Source organism: Ammospiza nelsoni, chromosome 1, assembly GCF_027579445.1.
Source record: "Ammospiza nelsoni isolate bAmmNel1 chromosome 1, bAmmNel1.pri, whole genome shotgun sequence".
Taxonomy (NCBI): domain Eukaryota; kingdom Metazoa; phylum Chordata; class Aves; order Passeriformes; family Passerellidae; genus Ammospiza; species Ammospiza nelsoni.
This window is the reverse complement of record NC_080633.1, coordinates 96,488,456-96,509,300: the sequence shown is the minus strand read 5'-3', so window position 1 is coordinate 96,509,300 and position 20,845 is coordinate 96,488,456. Positions and strand designations below refer to the sequence as shown.

At 34.3% G+C, this 20,845-nt stretch overlaps 1 protein-coding gene across 2 annotated transcripts in view; it reads right to left on the bottom strand.

Annotated features, from left to right (window-relative positions):
• Positions 1–16,112: 16,112 nt before the first annotated feature.
• NETO1 (neuropilin and tolloid like 1) overlaps positions 16,113–20,845 on the bottom strand; it is a 62,767-nt gene continuing 58,034 nt past the window's right edge. For both annotated transcript variants that reach the window (XM_059475297.1, XM_059475305.1), the window contains exons 9-11: positions 19,113–19,671; positions 17,892–17,966; positions 16,113–16,638 (exon numbers count right to left, since the gene is read on the bottom strand). In XM_059475297.1, coding sequence (XP_059331280.1) covers positions 17,906–17,966; positions 19,113–19,671 — 620 coding nt within the window. In that variant the 3' untranslated portion in view covers positions 16,113–16,638; positions 17,892–17,905. The remainder of the gene's footprint in view (positions 16,639–17,891; positions 17,967–19,112; positions 19,672–20,845) is intronic.

Below are 20,845 nucleotides of genomic sequence, written 5' to 3'. Positions count from 1 at the left end.
TCATTATGCCATGGAAATGAGGAACAAAGTGGTCTGTTAAAAAATGCCGCATTTTGACAGAACTTTCTACAAGTACAAGGCAGCAATTACTTCAGAGTGTTGGCAAGAAATGGAAAATATGAGTACCTTCACATAGGAGGAAAAGGAGAAGAATGTAACAAGGGTGTCTGGATTTAAGAACATCTTTCAAAAATCTTTCAAGCTCTTTCTTCTTCCCTTTGTAAATCACTTGCTTCGAAGTTGTGAAAAATTACAATTGGCAGTGTCTAACTTCTCTCTACTGCTACAAGAAGGATTTCTGGAAGTCCAAAGGCTGTATCAATCACTTCACTGTTCAACCTCTGGATTTTGGTTAGTGCTGATTGAAGTGTTTTAAGGTTCTCAGTTTGTGTCATGAAGATGGAGTAGAAAGCAAATTATGTGCTCAAATATATAAAGTATTTTTTAGTTGCCATATTTGTTTCTTTCATAACCAGATATAGAGATAGAGGTAATTTTGGGACACAATTAATCAGATCAATATTAAACAACTGCAGTAGCATGACAAGTTTTCTGCTACAAAAGTGTTATCTTTAGAGGCATCTCAGACAGAGACAGTCCTGCAGATACCCAAGTCAGATATCATGTAACTAATCAAGACTATGAAGCCAAAAGCCCTGAAGCCATTGCTTTGCCTGTATTATCAGGAATTCAGAATTTCAGACATTTACATGACTTAATTATCACTTTTTATTTGGAAAGTACACAGGTTCAAGAGTTAGGGGAGGTTTTTTTTCCTATGAAACCCACAACCAGTACTAAACAAGAACTTTGCAAATCTCATCTATTTTTTAGTTTTAAACAAATCCTTTATTTGCCTTCAATTTTGTACCATATTGACATTCTTTAGAGAAACTTGAAAATCATCACTCTTCATAGACTAATTGATGAATTTGTGTTAGTACTATAATTACAGGTTGGTGACAGAAATTAAAGTCTCTGTTGACATTAATGTTTTTACTTCTGAACATCAAGAATTCACATACTAAAGTTCTGAGAGTTTTAAACTTAAATAATCCCCTTTCCCTTGGAAACTAAGAAATATTCATAAATGTATCAGCTATGTTTCTCGTAATTTAACAATTTATTTTAGGAACATAAATCCTTACTTCCTAGACCAAATATTCTGAATGTGACCAGCAATGCTTAGACTTTTAAGGGTTTTCTGTGTTTTTAAACTACACTGGGTGCTCCCCATGAGCAGTGAGCCACACACACAGCCATAGTCATGGGGGAGGCATGGCTATTATTGTCTTCAATATCTTCTAAGATCTCAGGAAAGGATGCCACTTGCTTATAGCAGATTTTGCTGGGAGTTTATTCATTTTAGGTAGTAAAGGCCTGATCCAAACCCCGATGAAGTCAATGGAAAAAGTCTCCCATTGACTACAATGGGCTCTGGATCATGCCCTAAGTCCGTTCTCTTCATTAATCCAGGATTAATAACAGGATGTTTTTCCAGTAGCTTGGAGTGCCTAAGATCCCGGAAATTTCAGCTGAACAAGTTTACTGTAGATTGTCATTCCATTTGGAATTGGAAATATGAAGTCTTGATCTTTTTCAGTGAGAAGAAAACTTTAAATTTTCAGTTCCTGGTTATAGTCAATCCACCCAGTTCAGTGAAAATCCTTGGGCATCCTAATGAGAAAACAGGAAGAGCAAATAGAGCCAAAGAAATTTATGTTTTTCAGGGCACACTTTAGAAATACAGTGTAGACTCTGGTTTGACCAATGAATGTTCACGCTTTTGGAGAGATCAGCAAGAGGCCTGATTACAAAGAGCAAATTAAAAAATTATAACATACTTAAATATATAATGTTTTTGCTCTACTTTTCAAAATTAACAGATAAGGAGAGACATGACATTTTTCAAAGTGTTTTCTCAGTTTGCACAACAAAGCACCATCAGTTCATAAATAATGAAAGTGATAAAAAGACATTACAAATAGCAATAGTACCACTAAGTTTTTTGAACTTGCAGATGTGAATTGTGAATGTAATACTAGTACAAACTTTGACAGACAGACAGAAACTGGATAGAATAAGAATAGTGTTATTAAATCAGATATAAAATATATCTGTAATAGGATTCATTTTATTCAAAAATAAAAATCTGAAACACAGTTTATTATATTACTATTTAAAAATTGCATTTCTGATAAAGTGATGGATAGATCAGCCATTTCCAAAGATCTCTAGTGCTATTCACTATTCATATTTCATTAAATTGCCATTAGCATTATTTATTATTTTACATTGATTATTCATACTGACAAAAATGGATCAAAAATTGAAGCATGTTTTTTAACCCAATTACTAATTGTTCTGCTAAATAGTAGCAGAGTTGCCATGTACCTTATAAGGATATTTATAAAGTTTTATTCTAGGACTTAAGAAATCAATGGAAATTTGCCATAAATTCAATAGTATTTGCTATTAAAATATATTTATTGACCTATAAATTCTTGCAAACATGTCACCATCCTCCCAATAAGCCAGTGAAGTGTTAAGGTTTTGTGCTTTCAGTTTTACTTCGTTTTTTAGTGACATTTTTTCAATACTCTTTGACCACTCACATTTAGTTTTAAGCAATTTAAAAGCCTGCTGGCAACTCTTATACTTAATAATTTTAGAGATAAAGGAAGGAGATCTTAAATCTTCACATCAAAATGCATCAGTTTTCCAGAGGAATAAGTTTATTTTCCATATATATAAATAAAAACTTGCTCAGCCAAGGACTCTCCCAAAAACTCATGTTTGGATCCATGGTATGAATCATCATGGACACGTATATTTCTCTCCAAAATATCTGAATAATAAAATGATGTCATTTTTACCTCTTTCTTTGCCTAGATGAATTGAAAATAAAGGTAATCTTATTCCTTTGCTGTAAAATAAACATGCAATTTTTCAAATCTTGCTAGTTTTTGCCAAAGGAAAATTTGCTTGTAATACAAGGTAAATTTAATGACATCTGAAACTCACATAGTCATTGACCAATGTCAAGGAACACCTGAGTTGAGTCTAACATGTCCTTCTAAGTCCTTTTTCTCCTCCATCTAAAAATTTTGGCCAGATACACTACTTTAGCTTAGAATATAGTATTTAGTAGCACAGAAACTACCCCAATTGCAACTCGTTGAACAAATCCAAGGACTCTTTTCAGTTTAACTCAGTGTCTTTTTTCCATCCCTTCATTCTTGTTGAAATTAATTTTATTCAACATTGCTTCATCCAAGCCATAGTCTGAAAAAGAAAATGAAAGGATCCCACCACCTGGATCAGGTGAAAAAAAAGAGAAAATTAGCACAGCTTAAATGCTGTTTTCTGGAGCTAACGTAGACAAAATAATTTCCCCTCTACTTGTTTAAATAAAAGTCATTAATTTGTTTTCATGTGGTTTTCAATTTATCCATTTATCACTTTCAGATGAAAGGTGTGGCTACAATCAGCAAGATCAATAGACATCAAAGCTCTCTAAGCAAGGTTTAGCAACTGCTTCCTTAGCACATATATAGCTCAGCTACTAAAATTAGCCCGTGCCATTGGGTTATAAATAATATCTTGATCTGTGGCTCCTATTTGATTTAACTAAATAAATATTACATTCCTGTCTTACAGTGACATTGGCAAGATTTCAAAACCCGGAAGCTGCCCAGGATGTACAATGTGTAGAAAAGACTGTACATTGATTTTCAGACAAAAGAAAAAATATCAGTCAAGAGGAAATGCTTTACTGGAGAGATCTTCACAGCAAAAGGCTGAATTGAAAAAAATTCTTTCTTACCCTTACTACATTTAGAGCAAGGAACTTAGAGTGTGCAGGAAAATACTCAAGAACCCTCATCAGAGGGAAAAGTTAATGACATGGTAGCATCCAATATATAGTGTTAAAGTCAACAATTAGACAAAGTTATGCAGACATCAAATAGGTTGTTTTTCAGCAGTTTTAAGTCTTTTCAATATATATGAGACAGGTACTTCAGATCAGTTTGTAATATTCCTTAGAGACCTAGAAAATCAATAAACAAGGCTATAATGAATTTACAAGACAGTTTTGTCATTAGAAAACCTTGTAAGTAGCCAATAATTTAATTCTTACAAGGAATGGGAATTGCCTTAATGCATCTATCACCCTGGACTCTTTAATTTAGGTTTTAAAATAAAAAAAATAGACTTAATCACCCAATTAAAAATTATGTTTTACTGACTTGGCACATCAATAGTTTGGGTGGAATTTTAATTTCTCCCCTTCTATTCCCCTGCTATATTATTAAACCCAAGTAAAAATTTAAATTTTCCTTAATTTCAAACGCTCTAGGAAGACCTTCAGTTACCATCTCACATATACCAATATGCTGTGTGAATGTGCACAGAAAAATGATAACGAGCATTTTTTTGGCCTTGCACCTAAGCCCAAACCAATAACTGTAGTGCAAAACTTTTGCTTAGAGCAAAGTTAGGATTTTCAAATATTTGCCTGAATGGAGGGTATCTTTGTTCTAGTATTAGCCAGGCAGTGCTACTGGTACATGCTCTGCCATCCAACAAGAACATGGTCACCAGAACAAACCTGAAGGAAAATCAAGCCAGAGTCGTACAGAATCGTAAATATTGTCAGAGACTTCCAAGATCATCTAGTCCAGCCATCAGCCTCACACCACCATAATCACCCCTAAACCATATCCCCAAGTGAGAAACCTGGACTGCTCTTGAACACTTCCAGAGAGGATGACTCCACCACCTCCCTGGGCAACTTATTTCAATGATTAACCATCATTCCCAGTGATAAACGTTTTTATAATATCTAATTGGAACTTTCTCTTGCACAACATAAGGCCGTTTCTTCACATTCTTTTAACTAAAAAATTACAGAAGTGACTGACTCCCACATTACCACAACCTCCTTTCAGGTAGTTTTAGAGAGCAGTGGGGTCCCCCCTCAGCCTCCACATTCCCTTTCCCTTCTTCTCTCCACCACTGAAATAGCTTCCTTCTTTGTGCAAGAATGGACCAAACTTCAGGAATGTTTTAGAGGTGTTGCTTTGCCCACATGTCCTCCTTCAAGCTCTTATCTGAATCTTCAGCCCCTGATATCACATTCCATTTACCTGTATTGTCAGGGATAGCAACTAATGACAAAAAATTGGATCAAAAGGCCTTATTTTCACTTATCCCTGGTGTAAGCACTGATCTGATAGATTTAAAAAGAATGAATGGATAAATGTAATAAGGCTTCAGAAATTAATCCAACTATCAGTAATAATAATCTAGTTTTCACAATGAACATTTTGTTAAATATAATGGAGGTTTATTTTTTCTGGAGAGTCTGATGAACAAGGATTCTTAATAATCAAATACATTTTTCCCTTTTTTTCTTTTTTAAATTAAAATAGGAGAGAAAGTGTATGTTTGCTCTCATACCCTTTATTCATCATCTCATTTCCCAATTCATCCTCAAGCAAGCACATCTGGTAGATTAAACCTCCACTAGGAAAAAAAAATTGTTCCTGCTTTTTCTCTCTTTAGAAACCATCAAAACTAAAGCATATCCTGAAAAGTTTTGAAATAAAGCAGCCTCCCTTTACCTACACACAAAGGAACTCTTAATTAAAAGTTACAGAAGGACAGACGAAAAAGCAATAACACAATATCAAAGAACATGTGGACGAGAAGGAAATGTTCACCCTGAGATATTTAATATTTTAATTGGTTATCTGGAAGAAATAAGAAACTGCATGTTTTGAGTCTGATTCTAACCTTATTAAATTCAGTGGCAAAAAGCCCAGTGAGTTCAATGGGGCCAAGATGAAGCTCTAATTGAATTAGAAACTGACTTCAGATAAAATATGTTACCTTCTTTCCTTCATCTTCCCATTTTAGCAAAAAGAAATAAGAAAGATTTATTGAAATTCGTCACAGAGGCAGTCACTTGAGTTTGTTTTGACCTGGATCAAAGGAAATAAGTATTCATGAGGAGAGCAGTTTTGACTATAAATTCATTTAAATAACAATACTGGACACTGAGCTTTTCAGTAGAAACTGACTACTCGACTGAAGTGTTTAAAACCTGTCCTGCACTAAAACCTAAGTTGTCTGAAAACCTTGGAGACAGGGTAGGTCTATTTAAACACAAAAAATACAGAACTGTCCTCTAAAAAATAAGTGAAAATACAAGATTAGTTGATAGGAAAAGATCACTACTGTGTTTATAATCCCCTCTGCCAGTCAGCATTTGCTGTAAGCTCAGATAAGGTGCAAGTTCACAGAAGGAGGGGCTGACAAAGGAAAACTTCTCTCCCTTTTACTGTTTGCAAGATGACCTATCAGTTGTTACTGGTAAAGCAGCAGCAATAGTACAGTAGGAAAAGACCTCAGTTTCCCTTTTTCAACACCCCCTCACGGTCTTTTTCCTCCAGCTGCTGCTGGTTACTACTACGCTGTGACCTTGGTCATCTGTGAGAGGGACGGCATGGAGCGGGGGTGGCTGCTGTGTAAGGCATGTGCTGTGAAGCATCTCTTCTTCTCCTGGGATTTTCTTACAGCCCTCAGAAGTAGAAGCTCCCAAATTCTATTGAAATAGCAGAATTTAAACATGGAAAGACAAAAGCAATATCAGAGACTGCCTTCAACTGTTAGGGGTTTCAGATACTGTTACCTGAAGCTGTGAATTCAGCTTAATGGAAAAAAATTATAAAACTAATTGCCTGAAGCACAACACTGTAGTTGTTCTTGCATAATTCTCTGTTAAATAACTCATGTGAGAATTATTCCTTTTCTTTATAAAGACAAACATTCATTACATTAATAGGGAAAATTAAAGGAGCAAAGAGGCATCCCATTCCTTGGCCCACTGGTTAGAGACCATTTTCTTTCATGTGGCAGGCTAAGCTTGAAACTTCCCACAGCAGTTTCAGAGTTTCATGAAAATGAATGCAGATGATCAATCACCTACTAATAAATTAGAAGAATGTCACCTCCAATACATTAGAAGAATGTCAGAGAGCCTTAACGTTCCTCTCATGTTTTTTGGGGATTTTTTTGATGACAGTAAAAAAAGCATTTTACAGATGCAGGACTTTATTTACAGTACTTTGGTTTCTGATAGGCTGAAGAGTCTAAAAAACTCCTGAAGTTTTTCAGATGAGGCTGTTTCCTTCCTGAGTCTCCCTGCAGTGGCACAGACTTGGGGAAATGACAAGGACCCATCTTTCCTTTGGCTTCTGTTGTGCTTAAGCCAGAAAAGGTCCAACTCTCCAAGATTTCAACCAAGATTCAGCTTTGAGATACTAAATACTTGTAACTAGCATTCATGAAGAGGCATTTAAGACACAGAAATCAATAACAAAATACAAATAAAGTTAGGGTGGAGTTTCCTTAATCACGAGCTGGTTGAACAGATATTTCCTAAACATCATGATATTTTAGCTGCATCTTTTTTGCCCCAGAATAAAACACTACCAGCACCTTCAGAAAGTGAACAGGTAAGTCTTTTTAATGTATGTTCATCATCATATAAATTGAAATACGTTTTGTAATGCCAAGGATAAAATATTCCAGAAACAGATGAAAGACTTCCTTTGTATTTCTCTGGGCAACTTCTTTGTGTAATATCAGTCCAAATACTTGCAGCAGCATTGGCTTGGGCACATTTGCAGTTTTCAGCAAGCTGATGACTGCTTATTGCTGTCTGGGGACATACAAACTCCTGTGCTCATAATGGAATACCCATGTATCTGGGAGATGTGCATAATAAGTAATGGAAAGCATGCCACAATAGAAAATTGATTGCATATGTCAGCATAAGCACCACATTTTAACAAATTAGGCAGTATTAAACTCCACAATATGCATGACTTGGACAGGGGAGAGATTCATGACTTTTGTTCAAACTTGAGCTTTCTGCAGATTTTTTAATCTAGAATGAATTTCCTGCTGAAATCAACAAAGTCAAAATGCTGCAATATTGTCAGTTCATGCTTATTGCATTTATGAATTTTATGAAACTTCAATAATGATCTTGGGGAAGGCTTGCATAAGTATCATCCTTGCATGTTATGATTGAAAGTCTCTATCAGCACAGAATTCTCCCCAAACAATACATTACCCGAGCAGTAGATGCAGAGATAAGCATTACTATTATCATAAAAGAAAAAATCTCTTTCATGCTTTTGTTCTCGCTTCACATTTGCTATTACTGTAGAAATCTGCATATGAAAAAGGACAAAGAAAACTCCTTCTAGGTGACTCTGTATTGCCTTTTCTCTAAAAAGTCCTTTTCTAGCGTTTTTTTGTGGATTGCATCCTTGAATGTGACATTATAAAACAGCATTTTATTTTGCCCCATTGTTGAAAGAATGCTCGATGATTACAATACTGACTAGATGCCATAGCTATGCAATGTTTGTCTAGGCTCAAGAGGAGTTCCATATTGTAGTTCCTGTGATCTATATATGATCTAGATATGATTTATAAAATTAGTGAAGTAGTGGAAATTGTCAGAACTATCCTTCTAACACCTTTAAACAGCATTTAGGAATGTAGAGAGTCCATAAGTCTTAGAAGTAGATGAAGACAACTTAACTAAAGTGTTAGCAGACAATGCCCGATCCAGGTCTAAAAACACTCTCCATAAACTCATTAGAAGATTTACAAATTACCCAAAAGGAACAGAAATGGTTCCACCCCATATTATGTTGTACATTAATTTTAAGCACAAGTGTACAATTATTTATTTACTTACCACTGATGGGGTTTTGCTTTTTTTTTTGCCCTTATCATCCTCTTTGACTTCCACTCTCTCCTCAATAAGCTTTGAAATTGAAGACAAGGACTGTTTTCACATAGCAAAAATACAGCCTGGTGAATTGAAATGTTAGGGGTTTTTCCACCTAGCAGTAGAAGGCCCCACATGGCTCTAGTACTCGGATTGTTCTTCTCATTGAGAAAATGGATTGTTAATCTTCTGATGAAAAGTTTTTCTCCTTTCTTCTGGCACTGCTGGTATTCAGCGCTGACAAAAATCAGCTTCAAACTGGATAGCAGATCCTGAGAGGCTGGAGAGCTTTGAAATGTTAATAAATGTCAAGTGGTGAGGTAAAACAACAAAATTTAAATCTTCAGAACTTCATTCTCAAGCTAAATGTCATTTGAGCCGTGGCATAAAATAAGAAACATTTGATATATGTTTATCAGTGAACAGGTTTGAAGAACACTAAAGAAAATCCAGAGAGAGTGACAGAATGTATTTCAAATTAAATTAGCTACCCTCTAATTTCTACTTTAATTTGGTAAAATGTAAAGACAAATAAAATGCAATACAGTTATGTTAAAGGTTAACTGAACCAGTTTTCATCACGTACTAACTTCTGTTATTACCATCATAGCTGGAGGTGGGTTGTGTAGTGCTAAGAAAAATGACAAGAGTCCATCAGAAGGAGCCTTCTCAATTATCATCAGCTCATTTAGTCCCACCAGCAGCAGAGGGTGCTGAGCTCAGAGTGTGAATGACAAGATTCTGATCCAGGAACTCTAAGAGAGAACCTTCCCATTTACTTAATTGGCTATTATGCCCTTGGTATGTCACAGCTTTAAATCATATGCCTTATAGTAAGGAAATCAAAGGGACTAAAATTTTGCAGTATTTCAAGGTGTATTTACTAGGTTCAGAATCACACACCATACTTCCAAACATTTTCACTACCATGATCTATTTCTGTTCCTTCTAAAATATTGCATTTTATACCCCCCATTTAAATGAATTTTTCACCACCATGCAAAGATTGTATAGAAAGTAGCTTGTGGAAAATTTGTTTGATTAATTCTGAGACAGAAGAAACACTCATTTTCTCAAAGCATTAAAAAAGTTTCTAAATGTTCCCTTACTTTTTACTCCATATACTCCAAACAGATGTGTGTTTAAAACTTCATGCTATATAAAGTTTATGTCCCTGTTGAGATTTCCATAAAAGTTTATGCCTGTTGAGATTTCTCTTTTGACCAAATCCAGTTGAATAATAAAATCTTACAAAACTAAAATTGTGCAGAACTTCTAGAGTAATTTCCTATTTTTATTTTTATGCATCTCTAATCTGATAATTTTCTAGCAGCACATTGTGATCAAGATAAACTCTAATGACATTTGATAGACATTTTATAAATCTGTATACTATATGCCAGCACAGGAATTTTTGTCTTTTTGAGTCCCTGTAAGCTACTGAATTGCAAAAGAGATGCTAATCTGATAGACACATAAAGGCTACGAAGTTTGTATCACAAAAGGGAGGAGTAAAACTAAGAATCCTAGCTGAATTATAGGAAAAAAATCCCAGATCTGAAAACTGTTGCATATTTAATAAAAATGTCACAAAATCCTTGCTGCCTTCTGCTATGAACTAACAGTTTTCCATGTTAACATCACTCTCTTTTTCAATCATCAAAGAGCTGGTGATATGAACAAATGGAGATTTCTTGTTGACATTTTAAAAATGTAAGATTTAAATTATTTCCAGTGAAATAATATTTGCCAAGATTAGTGTAGACTTTCTACCAAGATACTAAAAGCTAACAAGATACTTTATGTCACTGAAGTTATTCTCAAATGACGGCACAAGTCTCTGGGCCTGGATCTTGGCCATGCAACTTAGATAAGAGTTGAAGAAATTCTTCCTGCAGGCAGAGCTGTAATGTACTGTTTCATTACTAAAGTGGTGCCAGATATGCTCAGAATATCAAACAAAATCTCCCCATGGGTGTTTTCTGCACCAAAACTAGTCAGTAGAATGTGGGAGTGAAAATGTTGGAAAGAAATTAAAAATGTCTTCCATTTGGCAAGGAAAACTCAAAATGCAGAGACTTGTCTCTGAAAAAAAAGAAGGACAGTAATTCTTTCTGACCAGCAAAATAAGTTGTGCTTAAAATAAAGGATATCAGCACTTTACATATTTTTAAATGTAAATTTTTAATTTTAAATTGATATAAAAATAAAAATCACTCATATTACTGAGCTGAATTTTATCTTATGATAATATGAAATTAATTTAAAAATGAAGGCTAGGATTGGGCTTGTATAGTAACCAAGGGTTCAACTGTAACTTCTGAAAATATTATTTTTGTTTTGATCATTGGGAAAATAGGCTTACTTTAGATTTCTAATCTTCTCTTCCATTGTTTACTTCTCTTTTCAAACTTATATGGGTAGCCTAAGTATGGAACATTAAATTTTCTTTAAATTACTGATTTTTAAAACAAAGAGAAAGAGTAGATGACTTGTGTTAAAAGCTCCTCTAGCACAGAGAAATGAGAATGAAGCTCTCCCTACCCAGTATAAATCAAATTTTTGGCTTCACTAAAGATAGTGGAAATCATTCACTTTCAATAAACTGATTTTTCCTAACTGAAACTTTCACTGAACTCAGAAGAAAACCAGAATCTAGACGAAGGATATGACTAAAGTATGAATCAGACACTGCAGTTTCACAAGTAAAATCTCAGATGAAAAGTGTTTTCATTTAGTGATGCAGTTGATCCAACTGAATGGTTCATTTAATGAGATAAATTAATCTAGCATCTTTGAAAAAGAAAAGCACCTATTTTTTCACAATAGCTATTGATGTTTTTCACACAAGTATTTTTACATCCAACTAAACTAAATACCAAGTAATTGCTTTCCTGTAAAGCCACCATTTTTTAAGTAGCTTAGTCTGTTTATTATGTACCTTCCTGGAGGACTGACTCAAGAATGGAAAACTTAAAAGATCTAAATAACTCGATGTTGCAGAAGCTGCATGTAGCAGCACAAGACTACCCTGATAGGCCCAGTCCTTGTCTGCCCACATTTATGCAAGAAGCTTTTAAGTCCTTCCAGAGGTCTGAATAGGATTGGTACTCACAGTTGTAGCATCCTTCTCCTTGGGATACAGAAGACTTGAACCACAGTTTTCCTTTATCTGAGAATGAAGGGATGAAATGATGCTGCACAGAGTTGATCAGGCCTTTTACTTTGGTAAAGAAATCTAAGCAGTCTCATTCTTTCTGGTTTTTTCATCATGGGCTTCTTAATTTATCTCTGTTCTCCCAGCTAGGATTCATTGCTTGAAGGGGATAGCAATTTTCCTTTTTTTCCCCCATAGTGACCTTGTTTGGAGATTGTGGAACAGCACAATTCCTTTTCCTGGGAAAGAAAATGGATGGAAGCAGCAACTCCTGCTTTTTCTGGTAGCTGATGTTCTTACCTTGCTGCTCTTACCTTACCTCTGCCGCACCATTGGCAGGTGTTTGCCAGGCTGTGCACTGTTTTAATAGGTATGTGAAGGAGGCAACGACATGGATTTATGTTGTGTGGAGATACATACTAATATAAATACAGCACAGAAAACAAATTAGAAGTGCTGGACATGGTTTGACAATGGTGTTAACTGGGAGAAGAAAAATGGTGGGTGAACACTGAGGCATGGCTATCACAGGAGCAGTCACGCCAACTCATGGGGGTAGACAGCCCAGACAACACTGATGCACAGTCATTAAAATACAGACCCAGTACACCCCAATGAGCCCACCCTCCTGTCCATTCCAGTGCACCTTCATAGCTTTTGTTTTACATAAATTGAGGGTGATTAGGATATGCTGAGATCTCATGTTTTTGTTTTGCTGTTTATAGGCAAGGAGTGATTAAGATGGCTCTGAAGTGACAGATGGGAAAAGAAGCGATGGATTCAAGGGTAACACAAAGGCAGGGAGCTGGTAGGACTCCAGCATTTTCAGTGAATCTTGAGGTGAGATGGGAACAGAACTAAACTGGAACTAAATTCACTGTGGACAGAAATGAAAGGCAGCAAGTGATAAAGATGTAAAGTGATCATCAAAGAGTAAAGAGACATGATCCTAAGGTAATGATGAAGGGCAGTGGAGTTGTGAATGTAAGACTTCACATCAAGTGCTGAGCTACAAATGAGGAGATATTTTCAGATCAGATATAGACTTCTATGTTCAAAAGAGTTTTGAATGGTGCAGCTTTTATCCTTTGTATAAGCCTGTATACTTCAGCTGCGCTCTCTCAGCTGAAATATCTTTGTGGTATCAGGGAGATTAACACATAAAGTAAAAGACACACCAAAATCCCCAAATTTTGTCTGTAGGACAGTGTTCTGTGAAGTATTAATTATGTCCTTTGGAGCTGGACATAAACAGAATGCTTTTATTTGGTGGTTAAAGAATTTATCTGTCCTAAAAATGTTTGCAAATTTGGGAATAGGTATGAGCAAAAGTCCTTTATATTCTTCTTCTAATTATACTACCTTTCTGTGTTTCTTTTCTTTGTCTGATTTTTTTGAGGGGTGTGGGAGGGGTGTGGGGGCTAACAATTTCTCTTTAACAAGAAATCTTCCTACTTTCTCTTATTCCCTTTTACTGGCTACATTGTTGATAGGTTCAAGAGAATATCTCCAGCATAAAAATTGAGAAAAATTGAAGGATGAGGTGCAAACATTTATCAGAGTCTTTTTTTTTTCCAAGCTGTTTTTAGAATTGTGAAGATAGAAAAAGTTTAAATGAGGATGATTTACAGTATGAACTTCCTGAGTTTTTTAAGTGATGCTGCAGAGAGTTCTTGACAAATTGCAAAGACCATATTTCCTGGAGCAGAGAAAAAAGGTTTGGCATGGCTGTTCAACTATCATGCAAAAAGAAAAGTATATCCATAATACTGTATCCATGGAGAGGAAAAAAAAACTGACCACAAAACTATAAATAATATTTCAATGCACTATGATAAGAAAACCTCATTTTAAAAAAGTATGTAAGAAATAACCATACTGTAAACATAGCTGTAGATCACACTCATTGCACCAGTCAAAGCAAAATTATCAAGAAAATATAATTCTTAATTTTAGTTTAAGGCAAACATGAGGTAAATTGCATGAAGCTAGGATTGGTAGCTCAGATAATCCTCAGTAATTCACTGTGTTATACAATATTAACACATGCAACTGTAAATTTAACCCAAACGTCCTTTCCATAAAATTTAAAGCTTGTTTGAACTTCCTTCTGGTTTTAAACAACTGGATTTCTAATAATGAAAAATACTGATAAGAAAGGAAAACTATTTACCCCCAGCAGCAACCCCTTTTTTAAAATATTTTGAGTTTCATAGATCACATTAAAATATTCTACTATTTTGTGATAAGAAGCAAATATTATCTTTACTGTTTGCAGTATGGTGGACTAGGCTATTATTCACACTGACTACAGAAAGAATTCAATTACTAGAAATTAAATATTTTAATTATAGTATTTTATCTGTGTTTGAATTAATTTTTGTTTATATTTGAATAGATATAATTTGACCCCGTTACTCCAGTATACATGCATTTTTTACTTACAGTAGTTTGTTTGGTTAAGGGTATATGTAGCTATTAGACACTATGTTTCTAAAGGACTTTCCAGGATCAAGCATTAACATTCTCACTTGGCTTGACTTGTTCCATTTACACAGCAGTTTATGTTTCTCCCTCCTCTTTCTGTGGTGGAATTAGATATTTTTAAAAGAAAAGAAGGATGCCCATGCAATATAATTATTAATATCCATGACTTCTCCAGTTCAGTTCTTTCAGTTAACACTTCACTGGAAAAATCTTAATTTTATTGTGTACTTGTCTAGGAGGGACTAGACAAACACCATGTAACAGTGGGATTGAGGCACTTAGATATAATTATACAGCAACTTTAAAAAACAAGTTCAGCATTTTAATATGTGAACAATGTAATTCATTCAAAACTAAACTCATATTTAGATTTTTCCTTATTTTATACACTATCTCCAATATTAAATATCTATAAATATACACACAAGTGTCTGCATGTATATGTATTTCTATTACCAAGCCTTTAATTCTACTTTTATTTTATAAAGGACGCATGGGTGCATCCATTTTAAACATGGACATGGCAAATATTTTAACATATACTTAAAAAGGGGATGATGAACTAGGACTTGGAAAGGTTAAGGAAAAAAACAGGGATAAATCATATGAACTTGTGAAGAGATACTGATCTGGAAATGAACTATTAGTGCATGCTGCAAACCCATGTAACTGGGGGATGACTCAATGACTCAATGACTGCAGAAGAGAGAGGACTGTTTTTCAGCTAATATGTGAAAACAAATTATTCAAGGTAAAAAAAAAGTTTAAAATACCTTGTAAATAGAAAAGTTAGTCAAATACCTTAAACCCTTCTTCTCATGTCACTATTATGTCACAGTTTTAGAAATCAGATTTTCTGTATTTTAATTATACAAATATATATTTAAATAGCTCATATAGATCACCTTATTTTTTTACATCAGTCTTTTAGGTTTTCTTTTTTCCCCATGTACTTATAGTTGAGGAACATATTTGGAATTCTTTACAATTTTTCTAGTAAATCTAGCAACATTTTTAAGCAGAAAAACCTAAGAACCATGAGTGACGCAAGATAATTCAGAAGGAGCTGAGCTTTGTTTTGGAAGGGAACGTGAAAGATAGACTTTAAATTGATAATGATACTATGATTTTATGCATGGCTATTGAGTTCTTAGCTGAGGAGGCTTTCAGCTTTACATACTAGTGGCTCTTCAAACTATAGTAATTCTATAAAAACGTAACTTCTCAATTTTGATTTTGGTGTTGGTTACTAAAACAGCTGGAATTACAGACATAATTTCATCTTGCATAAGGAAATGGTTTGTGTCTGTATTTCTAAAGTTGGAACCCAACCATAAGATTTGTGTAACTGACAAAAATCTGCTACTCTACTGAAGCAAACTTCCTAATAAATGTTGTGGAAATAAATTAGTTAAGAGTACAGAATGGAATACATAGATTATCACACAGCTTTTAACTGAAATTAGGTGATCCGCCTATTATGAATTCATTCAAATCTCTAAAAATTAATGTATTCTGTTCAGTAATTGAGGGATGAGAGACAGTTGTTTCTCTGCTCTATCTGTGTTTCAACTTCCTAGAAACTACATTTTGAGCTTAATCTCCTGAGGATTGGTAAATTAGGTAAAAGAAAACATTGCATTAAACTCAAGGTACGAAATTATTATACATTATTTTATGTATTTTTATATAAAAGTTACAAGTAGCAAGCATATGACACAGAAATGGAACAGTAACAGCAATAACTGTGAATGCATGCTTTTTACAATGTATCTAATAAAGGGATTTTTGCCAACTCAAATATTCAGTAACATACATGCAGATTAATTTCTCAATGTCAAATTCAGTCATATTGCTAGATGCTTATCCAACAAACGTTTCTATTGAAGTGATTATGAATGGCTAAATACCTGATTTCAATAAATTGTTCCTGAAATTGGGAATTTTACTTGCAACAAAAAGAAGAGAGAAAAACAAAAAGATAAATGACTGATAAGCATAATAACCAAAGTCTTATTGCCTTCTAGTAATTTTACTCAACACTGCTGAATTTTTTCATGATAAGAGAATAGCTGGTCAGAGTCCATAAAACCTCTAGCTGGTGTTTCCAAGGACGATAGTTTCACATTTCACTGTGGCATGTTCAAAATCACCCAGGAGCGCACTATTCTCAAGCAGTCTATATAATGAAAACAATGTACATACAACAAAAGTTCAATGTAAATCTTCTTCCGCATATCACACAACACAGAAGTAAATAACAGACATAGATTAACTTAAAGAAAACTATGACTTAAAATAAATAAATAAATAAATAAATAAATAAATAAATAAATAAAAGGACAATCTCAGGAACTAATTTCTTCCTAAAGTTTCCAGCGAATCTGCAAATATATTTAATAACTAAGGAGCACTTTGTGGCCAGAAACCAGATTAAAAAAGAAATGTATTTTTGTGCAATGGGAATATCTTGCTAAGGAGGTATATATATGTCTATACCTCTTAGGTTTGCATAAAGGCAATTAAATTAAATTGGAAGATTGTCCACTCTCTCTTTCAGAGAGCTGAGATAGTTCATCATAGATTTCTCCATTCAGAGTTTGCATTACTGCATGAATAGTTTTCTGAAATCAAAACTAAGTTAAAATATGCTGTCTCTGAGGAAAAAAAATGCAGAAAAATATTTACTTAAACCATCTACAGGCAATAAAACCATTAACAGATTATTTCACTGTAAAACTGCTTTATACATATATACACATAAAAATGTATATACGCATATCTATGTTTATATATACACATATATAAACTGACAGACTAGCAGTTATCCATAGCTCCATTATAAACATCTGAAATTATGTTTATTAAGTGCTGATAAAAATTATGCAAAATGCAAAGTCTAAGAAAATACTCGAGAAAGTAAGTTTAATTTGAAACATTAACCTTAGTGCTACAGAACCTCTAAATTTATAAGTACTAACACACACTCTTCCCCCAACACTTCACAAGATTGGATGAGAAAAAAATTAACTGAAAACAAATACTTCCACATCTTACTGACCTGAATTAAATGGCCAAGTTTTACATTCTATTTCACATACTGAGGCTCTAACATTTATTTCCATAAATATTAATTAAGAAAGAAATAAATGAAATGCAAAAGCCATGCAAAGCACATGACTATTATGCAGCTGGAATTAAGATAGTTCTTACTAAGGGCTGACTGCAATTCTGTCAAGAACAAGGAACTAACAGATTTTGTTTAGTTTGCAATGCTGAAGTGGTCATCTGGCTTTCAGTTTTTTTAAGATTCAAACCTGTTTCTGTATAAGATGACATACAATTTGAGACCTATATATGCATTTTAGCAATGTAACAAATAAAATGGAAAGCAACAGATGGTTCAATTGCTGTATAGATATGTTTACTTACCTCAGGCTTTTCTCTTAGACCCTAGTTGTGTTGTACTCAGACTCATGTTTGCTTAGAGACCCAATGAGGCAGAAACTGGAATGTTACGGCTATTTCATTCAAAATAATAGTGTTTGCATAGAAGAAAATAAATATCTGCATATAGATACTTTATAAACAGTACACTTTGATAGTCTGATATTACTCATGAAGTAATTTACACAGACATGCAATTGGATTAAAATAACCAAAAACCTGTCTATTTTTAAGATAAAGAAATGCCTTAATGTGCAAAGAAAATATGGAGGGTATGTAAACTATAAGAAGAAATGCATAAATAGTGCATGCAAGAGAAAACACAAATCTATTAATAAAAGGTAATTTACTTTTTTTCAAATAAATTGTTCATAATTTTTTTTGTTTTCTTTTTCTTTTACTTGTAAACTGTTAATCATTCGTATTTACAGTGATTCAAAGTGCAATATACAGAAGAAATAGTTCTTTTATTAAAAATATTATGCTTGATTTTTCTTTTTTATTGATTAGAAATATTCCCTTTAATTCATTTTTATATATAAATATATATGTGTTCATTATGTGGTCTCGTGTTCTAATCTATCTATCCATGTTTATTTGACAAACCAAAATTCTGTGATCAATAATGGAACAGATACAGTTAAGTTTTGGAAATACTGTCATTCATTACAGAAAAGGTAATGTGCCATGAGGAAAGGGGTTTCCTTGCCCCAGGACTGTGTTCCTCATTCTTGTGCCATGCCTCAAAATGGATACATGTATCTTTTATTTATTGATGAATTTGTTTAGAGATGGTTAGACCAACAGTGGGTGATATTCAAGGCCACTTCAGTTACAAGGAAATGTAATGTGGCTGTTCCAAAAATCTGAACTCACACAGTCTTCTTTGGTTTTTAAAAATTGTACCTGTTCTCTGTTGACCTGTGTGTGTATGCACAGGGGTATATGTAAAACAGTAAAAGAAAAAGAAAGAAAGAAAGTAGAAAGGTAAAACAGAGATACAGGATCCTTCAGGAAAGAGGACCAGAGATGAGAAAGAGAGACAGAAATAGATAATATAATGGCATGTGCTATCAGGAAACAGAAATTTAAACAATAAATAAAGAAGGAAAAAAATATGTCTTTAATGATCAAAGAATGAATATGTTTGGGCAATCAAGTCTTTACACAATAGTTAGTCTTCATCAAAAATCTATTGATACTGACCGCTGAACAGCTTTATCATGTCTGGACAGCCTGTGACTTGTGGTTGGCACCTCTTCAATTTCGTCTATCTCGCACGCATCAGCAGCATCTTGTGAGTAGCTATGCTTCATGACAAGGATGTTTCTCCTGTTCATGGGCTGAACAAGTGGTTTTACAGGCTGGGGTTGTATCTCTGTCAAGACAGAAGGATCTCTTGTGCTGAGGTTACTACGGCTGCCCTTAAGACTAGACACTTGTGATCCACAGTGATGGTCATGAATGCATTTTGAAGAGGATCTCCGCAGTTTATGATAATTTTCAAAGTCATCTGCAACATCAGCAAGGTCAGCTGCAGTCCCTGTCCCTCTAAGGGTGCATAACTCGTAATGAGGAGGCTCAAACACCTCCTGGAACACTGTTTGATCAAAGTCTGCTTTCCTTTGGACAAATTTTTTACGAGGCTGCTTGATCTGTACTATAATAGAGATAACAATGAGGATGATCACAATGCAAGATGTCACCCCAATTATAGTCCCACTGGTATTGGTAAGTTGGTCCAATAGGTTTGCTTTTCTTTTTTCTGTGCAACAGGGAATAAAAAAAAACAAAAAAAGCACAGCATTAATTGCAGTTCAAGAATACAAACAACTATGATGGGTTCACAGATTACTGCAAGGCTGAGCCTAGTCTATTTCTGAGTTCATTTAATCAATCTCACCAACAAAAAAGGGGAAGAAATCAGATATTTGTGAAAGCCAAATAAGCAGCACACAAATCCTTTATGTGTCTATTCTCTTAGAAACTTATTTATTCAGGGTATCTTGCAAGTTTAATTAAACAACATAATTATTTTAATTTTTTGTAAAAAACAACCACTATAACAAGCAGATGGCTTCAGTGTCACCTCTGAACTCCATTTGGCTGCTAAAACCCCCAAGACTTTTACAGATGTTCTCTTCATTATTTTCTCTCTCTCCCAGTAAATATATGCAGCTAAGACATTAGGTCCTATGAAAGAACAAGATTTTACAGGATTTAAGTCTAATATTTGTGAGCTGAGTAGGAATTTTGGCAGCATTCAATGAAAAAGCTAAATCAGGAGAAAATAGAAAAGTTATTCAAATTTAGATTTCAGAAAGGAAAAAAAAAGCAAATTTGTGCAAGTTATTTCTGTTCCCCCCTCCCCCATTAATTACCAGAACCTTTCTAAACAGGCATAAAAATCCAAAAGCTGATCATACCTACTACCCTTTGCTCAGAAGCCTCTAATATGTTAATCAGCAAATTCTGCATTGTGAATAAGGCAGAAAAACACATTAAAATAATAAAATAAAACTAGTTCCCCTCCTTCTGTGCATCTTTCTCTGTGACTGGCTTTCACAAGGTTGCAGGCACAAGATGGTGACTGAGCCTTGTAGAAATTCAAGTTGAAAGTGTTTGCATCAGTCTCTCTCAGGCATAGCAAGACAACTGTGGTTAAGTTTCAACATCCAGTTTAGTGTTATTTTTCCTGGCAACCCAAGACATATAAAGGGAATTAAGAAAAAGCTTTTGAAATGGAGATTATTGGCACCAAAAGAGTAGCATTCATCTCTTCAAAATCTCCTAGTTACCAAAACTTAACTCTTCAGTAGATCATTGTCTAAGCTTGCAGATTCACTCAGTGTTTCTCTAATTGACTGACACAGACTCTGGAGAAAAAGCAGAGTTAGGAAAAGCAACACTGCGGCAAGCAATATTTTTGCTGGAATCAG